Source organism: Crocodylus porosus, unplaced genomic scaffold (assembly GCF_001723895.1).
Source record: "Crocodylus porosus isolate Cpor-Errol unplaced genomic scaffold, CroPor_comp1, whole genome shotgun sequence".
Lineage (NCBI taxonomy): Eukaryota > Metazoa > Chordata > Crocodylia > Crocodylidae > Crocodylus > Crocodylus porosus.
Window position 1 is genome coordinate 113,074,038 of NW_017728886.1, and position 22,014 is coordinate 113,096,051.

Genomic DNA, 22,014 nt, shown 5'->3' on the forward strand with positions numbered 1-22,014 from the left:
TTTACAGACACCCTGTCTTCTGCCTCTTCTGCAGGTAGAAGGAGACCCTGGCGCACATGACCCTCCAGTGTGCCAGGCTGCAGCCCCTTCACCTCCACCTCCAGAACCTCCGCCTGAGGTTTTGGTTGAACTTCACCCCCCACCTTCTTATTTTTGGGTACCCCGTCTGTGGCCCCACCAGTCCCAGGACCTCCTGGTCAACCTCCTCCAGGCTCTGTACCTGACCAGGAAGGAGGCTCTGGAAAGTGCCCGGGGACTGCAGGGCTACTTTCCTATCACTTGCCTGTGCCTGTTTCTGGGCACAGCACCACTGGGCAGTGTCCACTGGCTCCTTGGATGCCTTTGAAGACTGGTGGGTGCAGCCTGGGGGGCTCTGTTTGGTGTCTCCCTCAAGCACACTTATTTTTATATTTTGACCCTTTGACCCACACAAAACTCCTATCCTGTTTTTTTCATTACTTGCCCCCAAAATTTAGTTGCACTACTCATTCATTACCTCCACACAGGGTTACTAGTTAGCCAGGTGAGCTTAAGAGCCCATGATATGAGTGTTACAAATAGACAGGAGCTTCTGGAGGCCCAGCCAACTGGTATCTGGGGACACTACCCCTCCCTTCTGCCAGCTGGACTGCTGAAGCAGCCCTGAGAGTTCCCTGCACCCTCTACCCACTGTAGCAGTCTGGCAGTGGGGGCTGCTGCCTGGTTCTGACCTGCTGCTACCTGCAACAGCATGTGGCCCCAAAGCTGCACACCTGCCAGACCTGGATGAAGACTGCATGGACATTGGAGGCATCTGCTCCTCTGGGCCAGCTGCCAGTCAGCTGGGGCAGCCTAGTTAGCCTCTGTGCAGCACTACTGCCTGGCCATCTGGGCAGCTATTGCCTGGAAGATGTTCTTACGGTGGTAGCCTGCTTTGAACTGTCAAAGCATGTACTCCTGGCCACTTGGGGCCACCTCCAGTTGGGTCCTGGATGCCAGCTCTAAGCAGGCTCCTCTTCCTGGGTCCTGCCCCTTGCCTCACTAGCAGGAATTCTGGTGTTGCCTATTTAAAAACTGCAAAATCCCTGATAAAAAAAAATCTCAAAGTCACTCTTTAAAATACCCCAAAATCCATGTTCTTCCACAACTAAAACAAAAGACCACTAGAGAGATCAAATCAGTTGGACAATGTTTTATTGATATATTTACTATTTTAAAGCAATCTGGAAGCCTACCAGTGCCACTATTGTCATAATAAAATAAATTCCGAATATCTAAACAGTTTGGCATTGACTTTTGGATTTTCTGTCATGGAAAAACCAGAGCCACTCCTACCCACTTTGCTCACCAGGATGTTCGGTGCTAAGCAGAACTGATATGACAGTGCCCCTGCCCTTGCCCCTCACTCTCAACCAACAGCCTGCCTCCCACCCCAGTCCCCTCACTCCTGACCACAGGGCCAGTTATGTGGGTGATGGGTTTGTGGGGGTGACTTGGGGGTGTGGGGTTTGTGGGTGGATTGTGGTGGGACTGTGGGTGTGGGGAGGGCATATGAGGGAGTTGCTCAGGAAGGGTGGATCCCTGTCCTCCGCCAGGCACAGCTCCCCCCCACAGTTTATGAACTGCTCCCCGCAAAGGGCCATTGGTACAAATGAACCAAAACTGATCCAACTTTCACATTGCTTCATCTAGTGTTAAAGCTGAAGCTACCAGAATGTAATTAGAATGTAACGGCTTCTGCTCTTTTGAAACATTCCCTTCTAAAAATGGCTACAAAAGTGTGCCTATACCCTTATTTAGCAGTAATTCAGCTCTGAATAAAATCAATAACATTTAAGAGCAATGACACTTTAAGTTGAACTCTTTTTCTTGTAATTTCTATGTGCTTGATCCAATGAACAGGCCTTAAGCCTGAGTTTTAAAAGATGGACCCTTGTTGGCCACGTGGTCTGAGAAAAGAAATATTTTGAGAGCCAAGTTATGAAGCCTCTAGATTAATGGTAATAAATGTGGAGTCATACCAAGTTCACTGTCTTACATCATAGTCTACTACTGAATGATGAAGTTAGGGAAACAAAGTTAAGTTGCAGGGTGTTATCCACAGTTATAACTCTTGTGAAAAACCAAAGGTTTAAAACCTAAGATTTAGCAGGCAAGTTCTCTTTATTCTAGGGTTTTTTTTAATTATTCTATTTAAATGTTAATTATATATCAGTGAAGTGACTCCAAGCCATGTCCCTTAACATTAGATATTATAACTGTGGGTATTATATATTCCAACTTTATCTTTAAAATGAAATATTAGTGCTGGTTTCAAAGCATATACTTTACTTTTGTTTTAGATATTTTTTCCCTTCAAATATCAGTCCTGCTTTCCCTCTCACACAGTACTTGGAAAGCTGCTTTCCTGAACTCCTTACAGGTGAATAAATAGAAAATGAAAAATGTTCCATCAAGGAGAGGCCTTTACAAGTCATGGTGGGTATAATTTTATTTCTTTCCAGGAATGCTTGTCATTGTCATAAATTTATTACTCAAATTCCACTTTCATAAGTTAAACACTATAGTTCACAGTCAACTGCTTTCAGACCTTATAAAACAAACAAATGCTTGGAAGGACCTCCAGTTTTTAAAGAGTTCTCTTTTCCTCCTTTTAAGAGATTTCCAATATGGCCTTGCCCTTCACTGATGGAACAGGTTCAATTAGCTTTATGTGCAAGGATAAGGAATGAAAAATTGCCAAAACTTCAACTGATCAAATTATGATGCTAGGAAAAAAGATAGGTCCTGCACAGAGGAACAAAATCCCCATGTAACTTATACTACTTTAAACAGTAATATAAATTCCATTGGTATCTGGAAAGGATAGGCATGCATTTATCCAGGGGTACTTATATGAAGTAGGCAAACTTTACAGTGCCTCACACTAGAGGGCGAGGTCAAGTAATGGCTTGTTTGCCTTGAGCATCCTGAAAAGTATGCAGAGGTTATTCTTGTAGTTAATAAGCACTGCTTATGGGCTTGGACAGATTTGTTCAGTTTTTCCAGGGTGAGTCCCAGGTCTCTCAAGAGAAACCATAAGAATACAGACATTTGTAATGTTTCTCCCAGAGTAAAAGTGGCTGCTTTGGGAGACAAATACTTTGGGAGCAACCCAAGTAAAGCGGCTCCTTGAAGACTCTCTCTCAGGAAACAGAACATCTCTACAGACAGCAGACATAGAGCTATCTGCTGGAATCCCAACAGTGGCGATGCGCAGGGGATGCATATGCATCCTCTGAGAGCACTGGTGCACCCCTTTAGGCACGCTTCCTGCTTAGGTGATCGGCGGGGGGGGGGGCAGGCAGGAGAGCCGGTGCCCCCCAGTGAGCACCGGACATGGAGTGGGAGCGCCAAGTGTAGCTCCGTGGACGCTTCTGAGAGCAGCATGGCTGTGAGTTTTGCCACGAGGAGACCTCCCTCCCAGTCACTGAGGTGCCACACCTAAGGTGGCACCAGTTGCTTGTGAATCAATACTTTGCTTTTTTCCTCCTCCTCCTCCCACAGGGACTGCTTTGGGCTGGAAAAGCCCTGTGTGAAGCACTTAGGAGATGTGTTCTGCTCCAGACTTTTTCAGTGGCTTGGGGTCCACTCGGGACAGATAGGAACCAGCCTACCCAACCCCTACCCCACATATAAGGGTAACTCCAGCCCTGGCAGCATTTAAGTGCTGGGAAGTGCAGGTCCCCGGCCACTTGCAGCTGGGCTGGAACACACGGTGCTGACAGGTGTACAGTGCTTTGCTGTAATGCATGGCACTTCACAGGAAGCACCATGAGTTACTGCAGCGGTTCCCAATCCATGGTACACATACCACCAGTGGCACTCAGACAACCTGTCAGTGGTACACATTAGCAGATTTATTATAATTACTTTATATGACAAAAATTTGCTAGTGGTTCTTAAGATTGAACTGAAAAAATTGCTGATGCTCTGTAAGGTTGCATTGTTTTAAACTGGTGGTGCACAATGTGCCAGAGTTTGGGAACCGCTAAGTTACAGCATTCTGCCCAACCCAACAGACATTGACTGTTGGGTCTGGGGGGTTGAGGGATTGAGCTCCAGTTTGGAGCAGCTGCATGTCTGTAGCCACTCTCCCCTAACCCTGCCCCTCCCACTTCCAAGCTCTGGGAGGAAGGGAGTGGAGAGAGCTGAGGCTGGCATTTGCCTAAACTGCGCTGATGAGTGGATTGGCACTGGGGTGAGGAGGGGGCGGAGGGAGCTCCACTCCACCCTCCAGCACAAGCTGGGCAAACCCCAGACAGAACTCCCTCTCCTTCCTTCTTCTCCTCCCATTCAGGAGACAGCACTGAGGGTAGGGCTGGGCTGCTGAGGGTTCAGACTGTCATGGGATCAGGCATTTTTAAAGTGCTCTACAGCCATGCACTTCTGTCAGTGCATGACTGTTGAGTGTTACAGGTGCCTGATTGTGTGACAAAACACCACATCTGTTAGTGCCTTCAGTGCAAAGAGTTTAGGGAGGAGAGCTCTGTACATGGGAGAGGCACAGACCCACCCACTTCCTCACCTAATGTGGCAACTCCCTTCCTCCTTCCTTGATCTAGCAGACACCTGCAGGGACTACAGCACTTTGTTCTGGGAAGCACACCTCTCTGACTAGAGAGGAGACAAACTCAGGATCTCCTTTGTCACAGCATCATTGAAGAGAGACAGGAAGCGGGGATTTTGAGCCAGAGTCCTCAAGGGCTTGGTCCCTTAGGGTGGCAAGCCAATCACTGCTGACTTGTGTCCTTGCTTATGTCACTGTTGCTGGGCTGAGAAAGAAGCCTGGGAAGCTCTTTGAAATGTGTGCCCTATGTCAGCACTACAGGCTCTTTGCTTTCCTGCTTGAACTTCTGTACAGGTCAATTTCCTGTCAGGAAAGCAAACCTGGGAGAGTTCTTCTGAAGGATTTGAATGCGTGTACGCACCCTGTATCAGTGATTCTCAACCAGGGTGCCACAGCACACTGGGATACTTTGAGATCTTTTTGGGGTGCCACAAAGTAGAACACAATATTATCACTGTTATGTACACAAACATGATTCATAAGATAAACCCAGAAATTTCAAGTTGGAACTCCGCAGTGTTAGAAAAACACTAAGAACTGTTGTGGTCTTTCTGAGTCCTTTGCAAAAGAAGAATTTCTCCACCCATTTTTTGTAGCCAAAAAAGAAGTGAAGACTGGCATTTTCCAAGGGGTGCCTTGAGTCTAATAAGGGGTTCCTTGGGTGTAAAAAGGTTGAAAACCATTTGTTTATACTGAGTCAAAGTAAGTATACAAGCCAAGTAAATTCATAGCTTTTTTTCAGTCCCAAAGCTCTTAAATGACACACTCTGTATTTATTCATGTTAAAATGGTTCCTCTGTTAGAACAGCCCAATTGGGTACTACATATGACCTTTTTTGACTTTTCTCCCCTCTCTCTTTTTTCATATTGAGGTCAGTCACACCAAAAAGATCTAAGACACAGTATTATGAACAACAACCACAGCCCTCTGCAGTTCGAACTTCAATTCTGCCAATATGATTTTTGAATCATATTCTTCCACTGCATTCGAAATATCAGATCTTGCAAAGGAAAGTCAGCTAATCTCTAAACACTGTAACTAGAACTAGAACTCTGTAAATGCTTACATGGTAAATGTTTGGAAAAATTAAAAAATAGTTATGATCAGGTCATTAAAACACCCCTGTAAAAACCTCTCAGCTGTATTTTAGACCAAACCATTCCTGCAGGTCTGCCTCTACAAGAAGCAGAAAGTAATATTTAATGGGATACTTCAGCCGAGCTAGACAGAAATTCAGCACAGTCCAGAATGAAGCAGAGAAAAACTCCTAAGGATCTGCAGTTATTTAGCAGAGTCCAGAACGTCTTCAGGATTGCAGCTTTATTTATAGTTTTCTGGTAAAACCAAGAACTATGTCTCTGGCCATATTCCCTTCCACCAGCTGAATGTCTTTGAATTCCAAATGCAAAACATAACCAGGCTGCTGCTTTTGCATCTGTAGCTCCTAGTCCCATTTCTAGATAACAATTAATCTTTTCCCTGGCTTCTGGATAAGACCCTGTCTTAAATTCAAATCAACTGTGATGCTTTTTTTAAGCATTCAGGAAACCTCGAACTTTCCTCAGTTACTCTCAGCATTGAAGGCACTTCCCAGTCGGGTGTTGAAAAGCTGGTCCAGAACCATAACTACATTACTGTCCCGCTCAGAAATAATCCTCCTGGGGCACTCATAGAGCAAAGTGTTTCTTGTCCACAAGGTCCCCATTCTATAGGTGAAACAAGAATTTTATACTCATCACATGCATATTGTATTCTCGTTGGTCTCTAACCTCTGCTTCTGTCCTCTTTGATGCAGTCTTCCTGGAAGCTTCAAAATGTGGAAACAAGACTGAAGCTTCACGGGGAAACGCCTGAGGACACGGGTATTCTTCTTTAGGCAGCAGACATCCCATTAAAGCATAAAATATTTCTGTCATGAGAGAAGCCTGCTGTTCTAGCTCTGATAAGGGCTCATCTACATGAGACGTTACTGCTCATTTATTTAGTACTTGTATAATTAAATACTAAATAAATGCACAGTAACTGGAGTTAGTCCACAGTAGTGCCAGTGAACATCTTTTAAGTGTTCCTAACCTAATGTGGTAACTCCTTTCCTCCTTCCTTGACCTAGCAGACACCTGCAGGGACTACAGCACTTTGTTCTGGGAAGTACACCTCTCTGACTAGAGAGGAGACAAACATCACTGGAGAGAGACAGGGAGCAGGGATTTTGAGCCAGAGTCCTCAGGGCCTAATAATACCGTGCAGTAGAATATTAGCATTGCTGGTGTTGTGATGTGCTACTGCACAGTATTATTTCGCTACTGAGCAGTAGTGTCACTTAAAAGGTGTTCATTGGCACTACTGTTGACTTATTATAGCATCTCATATAGATGTGCCCAGAGTGTCCCAAAGTAACTAATTGTTGTCTGCCTGTTCAGCTTATATGGTACCATTATAGACCAAAACATCCTAATGAAGGCAAAATTATTTTCTTATATAATTGTGCTCTAAGTGTCTTCCATAATAACTATTTTGGCAATTTAAAAAATGACAGCTAAGAAGTAAACAATTAACTTAAAATAAAAAGGAAGTCTAATAAATTCAGTAACATAGCTACATCTGCATTATTCACTTTAAAAGTCCTACGTAGATTATTTTAAAAAGAGTTCACATATAAGTCTCCTATAAAACATTGATGGGACTCTGCTCAACTCCTGATAAATTTTGTTCGTGTAAATCTACTTGCAGCTTCTTACTAAGCCTTGCTGACAGAATTCAGCAGTAAAAATTGCTGTGGTAGAACATTTTCTTTGTGTAATACTAGTCAAAAGGAAACACACAGTCACATGTTATGGAAGATGCTCATCATCACGATCATTTGAAAAAATGAAAAGAGGGGCTGTTCTGATTTACAGCTGCATACACATTGGTTCATGAAGAGCACCTGTTGCATGAGAAACACATTGAGAATTGCCAACCATATGTCTTTAGCTCCTTTAAAAAACTGACATTATGAGACGCAAACCCAGGGAATAGCCATTTCTCTTCTTAAAGGTCACATGATCACAACCCACTAAAAAACTGGTACAAGAACAGAAAATGGAAACGATGGTGTAAAATCAGGCCATTCCTTAAACTTTTCTTTAAGTCCATGTTGTTGTGGTTAGAAAAAGCTGCTTTCATAAATATTACACAGACGTACAATGGGAAGCAGTTAATTATTTAAAAAATAAAATAGATTTTAAGACTGAATTGAGACTAGCGCAGAAAAAACACATATGATAGCATCATTCAGTTATCATAAATGTCTTATTTGAATAGGAATAAAAGGTTCCCAAACTTTGTTCATCTCACTTCTGTGCTAATAATGCAGATACATCTACTATGAAAGAAACTTGTGAACTGGAGATGAAGCAGTGTCTGGCTACCCCATTAGTCTCAAATTTTTCAGTAATTTTACTTAATCATACTTAAGCTGTGTTCTGTTCTCCTTGAAAATCACAGTAACAGATAAAAGATTTTAGCCTGTATTTTTGTTTAGACCACAAAAATAAAACTTTTACCTTTTAAGATTTGCAAGTTCTCCATTTGGTTGCCCTTGAAAATTACAGTGAACTGTTCCTGAATTTAAAGCCAGGCCACTCTTTATTAAAGCAGAGTAATTTCACTGACTTCAGACAGGCTTTCTGGATTTAGACTATTGCAAATGAGAAAAGAATTTGGCCACTATTGTATTTTCTGCTTTATGGCTACCATAGTTTTTTTGTTTTTTTGGAAGACTTACTTCCTTACCATTGCAGTAAATCTTATCTGTTGACATAAAGCAGATGACTGTGGACAACCTATTTGATGTGGTAAACAAAGCCAAAGTCATTGCCAAACCATCTGATTGAGTTTGAAAGAAAAGAAACATGAATACTGTGGGAAGGAGAACTCAGGGCTTGGAGCTTGCAGTGATTTTGGTAATGTAGTCCAAAAATAACCAAGAAGAATATTGCCTAAAAGGAAATACAGTACAGTATGTGGGTCTGATTCCAATTTCCCAACAGTGTAAATCAGAAGTAGCTCAACTGAGTTAATCCACTGTAAAACCAGACGCCAGAATCAAGCCCCATAGGTACATATAACTACCAGCAAGACAGTTACAGTAATGTTAAGATTTAGAGAGTTAAGCCGAATATTGATAACATTTGTTCTATTGGGGAAGCAAATGTTGTGGAAGGGTCTCCAAGGGAAGAGGTGGAAGCCTCACAGCTCATGGTATTTTATAATTAAACTAGACGAAGAACACCAAAATATAGACAGTAGATAATGATCCTGCATTTGTCATGGGATGGATAATTGGCCTGATCCAGTGTCAAAGAATATCAAAAGGCAGTTTTTCCACTGGGCACTGGATCTGATCCCACAGGCCTTTTCCTCCTGTAATTTCCATGAGTTGAATTACACAGGAAGGAAAAGAAGGCACCATCAAGCTGTAGTGGCTGGAAATATGACGTCTGCAGAGTTCAGGAGCTGATGCTTCCATTTTGGAAACATCATGCAAACGTGGCTTTTGATATACATTTTTACAGATGTAACATGTCTCCCTTAGTACAACACTGCTGGTACTTTTCAGTGTGGGGAGCAGAGGTGGGACTATAGACTCAGAAAAAACATGGATGAAAACTAATGTTTTTTTTATAGTTATTTTCTTATTTAAAAAATCCACCTTTCCTCTTAAATGAAAGATATTTAATATTAATTTTGAATTTGTGATATCTGAAGTTAAAGGATAAACTTACTATATCATCTAATGAAATCATATAAGCAAGCAAACAACCACCGTCTGTCAATTCCTCTCTCTCAACATTTAACGATACAAAGGTTGCTGACACTTTTAAAAAAACTATTGTATATAAAGAATCAATGGGAAACACATCTTAAACTTCTGAAGTCAATCAAGCTTTATAAATGAAACAATCTTCTATACTGTATTACATACTTATATTTTTCTAAAAGTAAGGACTTTCAGCTTCTGGTCTGTGCAAAAAGTATTGCCTAAATCACTTTTGGTTTTGGGTTAGGTAAAAGGTGCAAAAAGCATATTTTCTAGCACTGTGTGAAACAGCAGCATTTCATTTTGACTTCCGTTTTGCCATTTTGAAGGGACAACGTTTCATTTAACTGTTTCAAAGAACTGTTCTGTTTTGTTTCATCAAAACTGTTTCACTATTTTGACATGTTTCGATGTTTTGCCTATAGGCTATAATGGGGAATCATGAAAATGCCTATAACTTTGTCATTTCATGCCTGATTTGGATGAAAATTGCAGGAATGGTAGCCCTGTCTGTGGGCATGAAGTCTGCGGAGTTTCAAGGAAATAGGTGCAGGACTTTTTCTGAAACTGCACCTCAAATTGTTCAAAGCAGAACTACTATCACTTGCTGACAGCGGCAGCTTGCTGTCAGCCTGCACACAGATTCTAGGGCCATGTCCCCTGGGAGTAGTCTGGCACAGCCCCGCAGCCCTCCCAGGGAACATGGGCCCCCAGATCCACAAGCTATCGCTGCCAGCTGGGGCCAGTGCCAGGGCTGGGTTCTTCCTGGTGCTTGGCATGGGCTGTGCCAGTCAGACTTGGGGGTTCATGCTAGCCCCAGCTGGCAGTGGCAGTCTGCTGTCATCCACATGCTCTGCAGCCTGTGAGTGTGAAGCTTTTAAAAAAAAATAAAGCCACGCACTCACCAGCTTTGGCAGCAGCGATCGGGGCCTCTGAGGGCTTGAGGCAGAGCTCCCGCACAAGCAGCGCAGGAGCAGTGGGTATTCCCCCCACCCGGCATCCGCACGGCAGCTGCACCATCGCACAGGGACTGGGGAGCTTAGCCAACTCCACCTATGATTCTCCAGCTCTCTGATCAATCCCCCAGCTCTTCCTGGGGGGCGCAGCCCCCAGATCTGCATGTGGGATTTCAGCAGGCTGTTATTGCCATCTGGGTAAATAGCTCAGAGCCACTGCCATCCCCAGCTGGCAGTGACAGCCTGCTATCATCCCGCATCAGCCGGGAACCCACCCCCTGGGAAGAGCTGGGGGAAAGATTGGAGAGGTGGGGAATCGAACCAGGAGCTAGATATCAATATCAGAGGAGTCCTTCCCCCTCCCTCTCCTTAGTTTCTGTTTAGCTGCAAGCAGGCCAGCTTTGAAACTTCTGAAATGTTTCAAATGCCCTCATTTTGTTTCAAAGCTGCTTTGAAGCCTTTCATTGCATGTCAATTTCGCTATTTCAAGCTCAAAATGAGTCAAAAGGATTCAAAATGAAACACCCATCAAAATTTTGCACAGCCCTAATGTGTTCTTCATTTGAACTACTTCAGTGGTGCTCAATCTTTTCCCCCTGCTAGGCCATATACATGATGTCCTGTCTGCTCATGGGCCAAATCTGGCTGGCATAGAGGGATCCAATCTGGCTGTGCAGGGCAGGGTGGTAAGTGGGGGCTGCCAGGCCTCAATCTATTTGTGTTGGAGGAAGGGGGCATGGCTTGAGCCTGATTCAGCCATGTGAGGAAGGGGGCATGGTCTGCTCAATCTAGTCACATGGGGGGACAGCATGTGGCCCAGCCCCGATCTGGCCATGTGGGGGAGGGGGAGTGGCTCTACTCCAATCCAGCTGCACATGGCTTGGGAATTTGGCAGTGCGAGAGGTGGCAGTATTAATTGCTACTACTCTCCTACCACCAAATTTCCTCACTTGCGGGGCATACCACAGGCTGGATGTCGTTCTTTAGGCCTAATTTGGCCTGTGGGTCATGGGTTGAGCAGCTTTGAACTAATTCATTCAAAGAGCTGAAGCAGAAAATGTGAGTTGAAAAAGTAGGGCAGTCCCTGGATATGGACAAACATGCTTTTTATCTGCTTTAAAAGAGGAAGGAGAAGATGGTGCTTAGAGAATGCAGCAGCTGTTAAAATCTAATTTATGTATATCTTATTGTGTATCAATCCTGCATCCTGACAGCTTATATTTGTATCCTTTGATATCACTACATTTTTACATCTGTCTGTACCTTAAGCAGCCTTCACAGGGAAAACTGAAGTTAGAAGCTAAAAGGCCTGGAATGTCTAGATGTCATTTTGGCATTATGCAGTGGAGGTTATACATTTTGGAACATCAATGTACCTTGAAAAAACAGGGTGTGAGCAAAGCACACAATGTGTAGGAGCATCCTGTGGATTTCAAACCCTCATTTAATTGTTAATTTGTCTTTTGGCAAATATTTTGACATTCAGTTAACCAGGCAGCCCCTCTGCATATCCAGAAACAGATGACATAATATTAATGAATCATTGGTATAGGTAAAATATCCTCTTAAGAAGGTAAGCTGAAAGTAGACCACCTCACTAATGCAGCCAGAACTAGTGCGGAGAACTATCTGGTTTAAAGTATTTATAAGACCGACACTAAAGCAACCATGTAGTGTAAAACCAGGCCAGAACGGAGATGAAGACAGAGGTCATTAGAAAGCGGCATGTTGGGAACCAGGATAGAATACTGTGAGATAATGTCATTTTTCCTTTTGGCTGTTATGCATTCTCCAGTTCGTAGAAATTAAACATAGAAAACAAAAGGGCAAATGCAAAAAGGTTTGAAAAATCTGAAGTTTAGCAACCCCAGAAGTAATTCGTCAGTGTGTCTGTCTTTCTTTAACCATACAGGAAGACTCAATTCAGGATCATTGCAGAGTTAAAGCAGTAAAATGAAAATTATTTCTTCTATTTAGTCAAAATGCATCTCCCTAATGAACTGTTAACACCTCCTGCATATGCTTTGACAAAGGGTCTCTGGCCATATCAGTAGTGAAAAAAATAGAGCCCAGAACCACACAAGACATTCCATGTAGAGCAGCTGAAGTCCCAAACTGTACTCACATTAAAGATGCTTTAAAAACAGCCTCCTGTTCATTGGCCTGTAACACCAGGGGGCTGCCAGGCTTGAAATCTCTACAGATCCAGCCAATAAAATGTAACAAAAAACAAGCATGAATGAGATGTCAGATGAAATGATGCAATGGGGATAAATCCAATGGGCACTCAGGATTATGAGCATCTGTTATGTTGAATGTGACAAGATGCAGTCTATGATATGAGAGTATCCTCTATTCTGAAGAAGAGATCTTTTGAATAGATACTCAACATTAGGTCTTGTAGGTAGGAAACTCCTACAGGATGAGTGGACTCCTAGGCTAGGGACAGACATTACACATAAATTGATTTAAGTGATCAGAAACTGGTTGAAACCTGTAACAGAACAGATATTCAGTGCACATAAACCAGTTTGAGATAAACCTGGTTGAATGTAGTATTAGACGTAACTGATTTGGCTCAAACCGATTTATGCAATGTCTGTCTCAGACTCCTTGCTGCTTTAAGATAAACCAGACTCCCCCAGCAACGAGGATGCTTTCTGGGCTGCACTGGGCAGGGCTCTCTGCTCCACAGCAGGGCTGGCCCCTTCCCTCTGCTCCCCCTGCCTGGCTTCCCCCTGCCCTACCCCCACCCCTTGATGCTTATGGAGGAAACCCCCTCCTCACCCTCTCCCATATCCCACAGCATAGACCCCAGCCTCATGAACCCAAGGCATGCTAGCTTGTGCAGAAGTGTGTATGTCTCTAATTCTACTGGGACAGGCAGACAGAACAGTGACTGCTTAGGGTTGTTTGGAGCTAATCAACAGGTCAGCTGGTAAGCTATTTAAGAAGAGTTTGAAGTAATGGAGAGAGGCTATCGTTTTTCTGATCCGGTGATATACATTGTTATCAGGCACCTGCTGGCTTGCTTGCCTGTCAGTTTGCTGCAGACAGTATAAAAAACCAGGGAGGGAGATTGAAAAGCTCAGTATCATCAACAGATGCATGCACTTCCCATCCCCTCCTCCCCTGGCCTCAGAGAGTTAGCATGGGGGTGGGGTCTGGCAACACTCCCAGCCCTTGAGCAGCGAGTGGGGAAAAGTCTGGGATGGTGCAAGCAGACCTCCCTAATCAGAATGTCCTGCCGGGGCCTGACCATGCCACCTGCCCTCAGCTCAGCACTGTGCAAGAGATGGAAGGGCTGCTCTAGTGTCCCTTGGCTTCTAGCCAGAGCCGCTGCAGGCATGTGCCTGAATTTCCTCAGTCCAGAGAGAATTTCTGTCTGGTTACAAACTGGTTCACCCTAGCCAGGTTAGACTAACCTGCAAAGATTGAATCAATTCAGGCTCAGGCTTTGTGAATGTGTGTCCCTAGCCTTAAAGCTTCAAGACCATCTACTGTAGTTTTGATCAGAAAAACTTGAAATTCCACAAGCAAGAAGGTGAACTTTTTTGGATGTGTGCATTCATTTGCATGCTTCATGAAACAACTTGCACCTCATTTTCAGAGGTGCTGAGAGTGAGATAAATGGTTCCTTCCCCGTTCCTGAAAATGCCTTGTCCAAACCAAATAGAATGGTTTAGCAAAGGAAATTCATAAACCCATAGGCTTTCATTTTTATCTCAATAGCAAGAAATAGTGCAGAGCAGAGACATAACTAGCAGTGTTCACATATCCTGGGCAAAACCCTGTCAGAGTGAAGTGGGTGGAGGGCACCAGGCCCCCGTTTTACCTGCTGTTGCGACTCAAAGTCCATGGCTGTTGCTGCTGTGGCACAGTCTGCCTGTTCTCACTGCTGTTCCTATAGCAGGACTGCAGTAATGCTAAGCCCAGATGTTGCTATTGTTGCCATAGAATATTCTCTCCATAAGGCCACCGTTCTGGCACCCCACCTGGTTTGGCACCCAGTTTGTGCCCCGCTTACCCACCCTAGGGTAACACTATTGGTGCAGATCATTTTCTAGGCAGGACTGACCAGTTAGCTTTGACTGACCCTGTGCCACCAACCCCTTCCCCAAATGGCCATTATTTCACTTTCATTAATTATTAAATGTAATATCAGGGGCATTGGTTTCAACTGTTCATCCTTGAAAGAAAATATTCATTTTAGAATATAGCTTGGAAAAAGAAAATGTCACAGCAAAACTCATTCCAAAACACACACCAAAAAATGTTTGCATCAATACAACAAAAGAAATCTTGACAGTTACAATTTCCCTGCTCATAGAGTTGGAATCTTCTACTAAATGGATATATATATATAGGCTGACAAGTCTGTCCATGTATTACAGTGGACAACAAAATCTATAAAAAAGGGTTCTACCCTCTGAAGTTTCTTTCTGATGCTGTTTGTACCTATTTCTTGGGGAAAATGATGATAAAGAGCTTGAGAATGTATTCATTTTATAGATTTCTTTGAAAGTTTGTGTTTTTCTGAAGATTAATAAAATCTGACACGTATTCCTTGCCTGAATTCACAGGAAGGATATACATATAACTATAAGGATCGAACAAATGCACCTAGTATTCTACAGAGCTGTCTTTTAAATCGCCAGTAGTTTTTTGCTTTTCAACTCAACAGGCATTTTATCAAGAGAAAGTCAGAAACAGAAAAAAAAAGAACAGAGAAAATGCAATGTAACTAAGAAATATAGCATGATCATAGTCAATAATGTTAAATGAATGTAATGGAAAGGTGCAATAACAATTGAAAAACCTTCCTGCCTAAGCCACTTACTTCTCACTAAGATCTTCAATGTGTTGACCATGGCCTAACATGAAGTTTGGACTCATCTGGCTGCAGGGACTTGCAGGAGCAGATAAAGTGCTCTTGACATTTTGGACTGAATGTCTCCGGCTTCTTCTCCGTTCTAACCCCCTTCGTTCACTAGAGCCAAGACTAGCTCTTCTTCTGTCCCTGCGGCCACTGGGTGGGGGTTCAGCATTCTCATCTCCATCCTCATGCCTCAGCGTCATCTGAAAGGAGCAAGGAGTGAGGCTTTCCACACGTCTTTTTACATTTCATATGTTCACATGTTTAAAATACTCTTGCATTTTAAAAATTAGTCTGCAGCCATATCTCATCCCTAACCATCATCACTCATCACTCCAAGTATGACTTGTTTCTTTTGGCTATGAAAAGTTGATGACAGGATCATATACATGCATAATATTCCTCTTACAATCACTGTTCCAACAACTGTTCTTCTTTCATTCTAAATACTTGTCTAGGTGATAATATTGTCATTATATATAGAGCCCTCTCATCTAGACAAGTGTTTTGCAAAAGTTTCATCTGGGGTTTCCAAAGGGGCCTAAGGGAATTAGATGCTTAACTCCCAATATTTCAATAAGATATGGGAACCTAATTCTTTGAAAATCTTTGTGTGAAATTGCGGCCTTACAGAAATAAATGACAAAATTCATATTGACTTCTACAGAGTCAAGATTAAATCCTCAGTCTGGAGACATTAATGTTCACATCACCAACAAAGTCAAGAAGGTATTATCATCATCTTCCATCTATAATATGAATCATAGGGAACCCGTTTTATAGACAGTAACATTGAACCTCAAAGTAATTGATCAGAAGTTCAATAAGAAATTTGTAAGAGAACTGAGAACAAAACCCACATCTCTTCACAGTCAGTCATACCATTTGATTTTTCCTGCTCTGGCACATAGATATATAAAGGGCATATTAGAGAAGTTACATACCATGTACTACTTCTGATCTTTACTAACGCTGCTACAAAAGGACCACACTTAGGGTATTTTTACACGTGATCTGGGAGGCACAGGGGGCACTTTAATTAGGAAGCCATGCTAATTAAAGCACCCGAGCATCACATGTATCAGTGTCCCCAAGCTGAAAAATGGTGATGGGGCACTTTGAATGAAAGCTTATCGAACGAACTTTAGTTCAAAATACCCCACCCACCATTTTTCAGCACAGGGACATTGATGCATGTGATGTTAGTCTGCTGGAGTGCATTAGTTTCTGTGCACAAGCAGGCTTGATAAATCGAGTCGCTCTGACATGCTGGATTTCCAGTGTGTTTGAGCAGGCTCCCTGCACATATATAGGAGCCCTTAGTGACTAAATCCTTTAATATCTCTATCTGGGTTTTTTTGGCACTCAATTTGTTTTTATATCTATGAAAGCAAGAAAATGTGTTCTGCCAGCAGGATTCACAAGGGATTAAAATAAATGCTTGTGCTTCTGGGCTGGATTCTCTACAAAACCACACAGGCTACAGTGGGGTGTGGAACAATGGTGGGAAGCTGGACATCTTCTGCCAACTTTTTTACCTGCTTCTCTTCTGACACTGGACTATAACAGGAACAACTCTGTTTAACATAATCAAGTTGTACTAGTGTAAATATGGTTAAGCAAGAAGAGAATCAGGACTACCACCACTAAAACTGAACATTGTGGCAAAGAAAGAAACTATATTTCAGTGCACCCTAATATGAATTCCCATGCACTTTGTATCATTTTTGGCCTTAAGAAAAAGCCATCTGAAAATGCTCTAATCATTAAGAAACCACATATCCTATCTGTGCACATAAATATTTCACAAGTGGTTATTTTATACTTATGCAGTGCATGTGGAGTCAGTCATTCATTACCCAATTCCTACAAAATGGTAGGAATGGATCCAGTATAAACTCGTAAACAAGGACTCACTGGGCAATCAATTGTGAAGAGAGCTGTATTCATGGAATTGATCTAGACCGAATATTTTTATCATACTGAATACTTTTGCATATGGAAAGAACTTTTACGGACTTTGGGAGCTAGATGTGTAACTAGCAGTCTGAGTAACAGTCTTAATTGTAGACAGAATTGCCTCTGAAGAGGCTAGTAAATGTGTCACTTTACCTTGCAGAATAACCCATGTCTAGTATGAAATGCATCTGTCCTGTATGTAATCAGATACTGCAGTAGGTCACATATACCAATGTGAAAAACACTTCCAGCAACCAGATATTTCTTTAAAAAAATAAAATAGATAACCAAGTTTCACCTAGGCTGTTCCCCCCACCCCCAAGCTTTGAAGTTTGCGCAAGCTGTAAGATGCATAAAACAGGGCATGTTATGTTACCTCATAAATGTTAAACTGTTCAACTAAGTCCAAGTCTGTTCCTTTCTTGTTCAAGTGTCTCTGTGAAATAGTTTCAATGCCTAACTCTTCCAGACAGTCCACCACGTCATAGAAAGAGTCTTGATCTGGCAACCCTGAGAGTGTCTGAGAAGCAAAAGAAAAACATTTCAATCTCTGTGTTTTAAAATGATTAAACAAAGGTATATGTTTTTGTAAGTGGCAGTGTGTAGGATTTTTGATTAAACAAAAAAACAAAGGGTGAGATTGGAGAGATATAGCTAAGGGAAAAAAAACCCACAGAAGGGCATACATTTTAACAAACAACTTCACACAATTTGTAAATATCTGAATAATTGGCAACATAAATCAGTATTAGCAGTCCATACACAAAGACCAAAAAAGTAGGTCTTTAAGACAAACTACTTGGATAATTTGTTGCTTCATTTAAGTATAGAAAAAAAGAAAAGAGAATAAATGGAGCAACGAATTATGCACAGGCACTCTGCACGTGTGGCATGCAGAAGGTCAGGGAGGAGACAGGTAGCGCAGCAGCTTACAGGGCAGGAAGCAGGAAGCAAAGTAGCAGATCAGGCAGGGGACGGGGATTGGAATGGGACTTGGGGAGGGCATGGGGTTAATTTGTGGCATGCCTGCCAAAAGGGTTAGCCCCCACTGTGTTAAGGTATCAGGCCCAAGGATGTCCAGCAGAGAGAAAAAAAGATTAAATGAAGATTGGCAAAGGTGTCTTCCTGACTATTCCTGTCTTGGCATCCTTAAGAAGGTGGAGCATGAAGCTGACTGGTGCTAGGTCACCAAGAAATATCTGTCTTCTGTTTCAAGCCCTTGGGTAGAACTCATTTTGCTAAAGCACAAGCTGCTCAGTTCTTACAGAGCTGTTACCTTTCCCTTTCCCTTCTGTCTTACTAAAAGGATGACAGTAACATAGAGGCACACCTTATCAACTAGCTGAATCAGAAGTGCTCAAGTTTTCATAAGCCACAGCTTACTTTATCAGATCTCTGATTCAGTCAGTCTGTAAGTTGCATTTCTACCTTGCCTTCTGCCTGACTTCAGAATAACATGGCTAACTACATCTTACTGTGAAAAGGATTATTATCTACCTTGACTAGTGTGATTTCTTTGAAGGATTACAATATATCTAAAGCATTTCTAGTTGTGGAGCAAACATTTACCAATAAGATTAAAGGTGTTCACAGCCATTAGAATATATATTTTAGCAACAGTATTCTTTAATTTTTGTGGCATGCCTGCCAAAAAGGCTGGCCCCCACTGTGTTAAGGTACCAGGCACAAGAATATCAAGCAGAGAGAAAAAAAAGATTAATCAGGAAATAGCAAAGCTGTCTCCCTAATGATTCCTTTCTCTTCATCCTTAAGGAGAAAAATTCACATTTTCATTGTTATGGCATATTGAGAGAGAGAGCTTCTCTCACTGTAGTTGTTTTGCCAGTGTTTCCAGCATACTGAGAATTAATGTGATATTGCTCTTCTGCAACGAAGCCAGAGAGCACCGTGTATTGCATTGTGCCACTACAGTCTGGTAAAGAGGATGGCAATATGTGATCAATCCCCTACTATGGCCTAACAACATGACCACATGCAGGAAGATGAGCTGCTAGAGGGAGACGTGTTTAAGCACAAATGGAACAAACTCCCTTCCTTTCTGTGGCCCAACACCTTGTGCAGCCATTAACCATTAAATAAGGAGAAGTGCTAAAACCCTATTCTTTGATTCTGCAATGTTTTACCCCACTTTGCATTGCTGTTAATCATGAACAGGGGAAGAACAACAGAGAACTGGGCCCAAGTAGATTAAGAGGCTAATTCTGTTGCTCTTGCTAATGCTGAGCAGCACCTTTTTGTGTGTATTGGGCAACTTACTTATCATGCTACACATGACTAATTCAAGTTAATGGAAACACTAACCTGACATCAGCTGAGGTGTGAACTGAAAGCACAACAGTTATTTTGCACTTGGTCACTATGTACCACAAGTACACCATGTAGCATAAGTACCCTTTTGTGATTTGGCTCAACCCACCTTTAAAGGGTAGTGGGACATAAAAGGGATTACATGAATTGCTAGTGAAGAATAGCTATTCTGGGCTATATAGATGAATTTCAGAGTGGCAGAATTAGTATCTGAGTCATTTAAATGAGACAATGCTAATGACATTTTTTTCAGTACAAGAAAATAGGCTTGAAGTGGAATCAGTAACAGTGGAGTCTCTCTCACTGCTTATTTTTCTTAAAGAAATATCTTTTCCAGTCATTACAGGATAATAATCAAGGGTTAATCTTATGTTTGTGGTGTGGTCTAGTCAGCCTTCTGTATCCTAGGAGTGCTCAGCATGTATATAAACTAGGGGAGCACTGACACGGATTTTGGGGGCTGATATCGATAGCCAATATTTAAGGAGGCATATTGGGCAATCTGATCCAGTTTTTGATATAGCTGCCTCCAGCTGGTAAGTCTGGTGTGGTGGAAGGGGTGGGGGGAGGGAAGGGGCATAGGGGAGTAGATCAATGCCCCCAAGGCGAAGAAGGGAGGGTGCAGAGGCAGGTGCTGCCCAACGGGATGGGGGGGCCATGGGACAAAGCCATGGCTCCTTGTGGGGCAGCTCCCACCGCAGCTTGAACTCTGGGATGGTGCAGTGGGGGGCATGTGCCCCCAGATCCTGGTGTGGGGGGCAGGCAGGCTGCAGCTGTGGGCTTGAGCCAGTGCTGCATGGGGCTCTTCTCAGCAGGGGAGGTGCTAGGAGAGGGCTGCAGCCACAAATTTTGCTGCAGCTCTGCTCCTAGTGCCGCCGCCAGCCGCCTCACTTAATGCTCTGCTTCCACCCACATGCTGGGAAAAGCCAGGCCTGCAGTGGGCAGTGGTGCAGGGCTGGGAGTGGAGCTGTGGTAAAATCTGCAATGGCTGCAGTCGCTTCCCAGCACTGCAGGTGCCCACTCCGAGCCTCGCCCCCACTGAGAAGAGCCCCGTGCAGCGCCGGCTGCAGCCCGTCCTGCCCTGATCAGATCCGGGTGCACGTACCTGCCCTGTGGCCTCCTGCAGCGGCAGGAGCCAACCCACTACCCAACGAGCCGTGGCTCCATCCTGCGCTCACCCCACCCCAGCTGGACAGCGCCTGGCCCTGCCCCCTCCCTCCCTCACCACAGGGGGGTTGATCTGCCCCCACTATGTCCCTTCCCTTCCTCCTCCCCTTCTAACTTACCAGCTGGAGGCAGCTCTCCATGCTGCAGGCTCTGCTCTATGCATTTAGCAGGCATTTATTGGCCAAATTATTTGCCTCATTGGGCTGATACCCAATATAGATAATTTTATTTATATTGGTACTGATCCAACATTGGACCAATGTATTGGGGCATCTCTAATATAAATGCTTTAAAGGTCACGGTTACAAAACAAAGCTCCCCATTCAGGAAAGTGTTCTTCTTCACAACAATGCTTAAACATAGGGTTATGTCCCACTAATGACAATGCGACTTCCATACGTGACTTATCATATTTACTCAAATACAAGATGACCCTGAATGCAAGCTGAACCCCTAATATGTGTAATTCTACACATGGACAATGTACAAATGTATTATCATTTTCTATGTATGGAATCTAACTTTTGGAAGATCATCTTAAATTCAGCCTCACTCACTACTGCAGGTGGTGGAGGGGAAGACGTGATAAGGTGGCCAGTAATGGGGCAGACAGTTGGGGAGCATGTGGTAGGGCAGGTGAGGGGCAGGCAGTGTGGCAGGCAGTGACAGAATTGGGCAGCTTGCCTCCTGCTGCCTGTCCCCCCACCCAACTTACCCCCCATTGTGCTTCCCTCCCACAACCCCAGGTTTTCCCAGTTCTCCTTTCCCATTCCCCACTGCTCTCTCCATGCCACTTCTACCACCCCAGCCTTGCCGCACTCCCTGTCCCAAAGTTTCTCTGCCCTCACCTGCTCCTCAACACCCACCTTAACTTTGCTCTGCACTGGCAGGCTCCATCCTTGCTGCAGCCCAGGGCACAGAGCTTAGCTCCTACCTGGCCCAGTGACCAGCTCCAGCACAGGAAAGGTAAGGAGGAGCGTAGCAGAAGGGGAGAGACAGGGGGAAGCAGCATGGTGGAGGAGAGACTGGGGGCTGTGGGGGAGGAATGGCAGGTCTGCGGGGGGCAGGGGAGAGCAGGCAACAGCTGTGGCTGCAGCTCCAGCCCTGGCTTGAGGCTGCAGCTGCAAGCCCCCCACACCAACCTCCCTCCTCCCCCCTCCTCCATTGCTTCCTCATGCTCAATTGTAAGGTGAGGGTTTTTCCTCTCTAAGGTATATAAGTTATATGGAGGCGGGGATGGGAACTTCATTTTCTAATCCAGTAAATATGGTAAGTTTTTCTTATATCACTGAAAATATACAATATAAACATATCAGTTCTTCTCTGAACTGGAACCTA

At 43.5% G+C, this 22,014-nt stretch overlaps 1 protein-coding gene across 4 annotated transcripts in view; it reads right to left on the reverse strand.

Moving 5' to 3' along the window:
• FHOD3 (formin homology 2 domain containing 3) overlaps positions 1–22,014 on the reverse strand; it is a 640,284-nt gene that overhangs the window by 153,671 nt on the left and 464,599 nt on the right. For all 4 annotated transcript variants that reach the window (XM_019540836.1, XM_019540820.1, XM_019540847.1 and 1 more), the window contains exons 9-10: positions 17,558–17,701; positions 15,187–15,425 (exon numbers count right to left, since the gene is read on the reverse strand). In XM_019540836.1, coding sequence (XP_019396381.1) covers positions 15,187–15,425; positions 17,558–17,701 — 383 coding nt within the window. The remainder of the gene's footprint in view (positions 1–15,186; positions 15,426–17,557; positions 17,702–22,014) is intronic.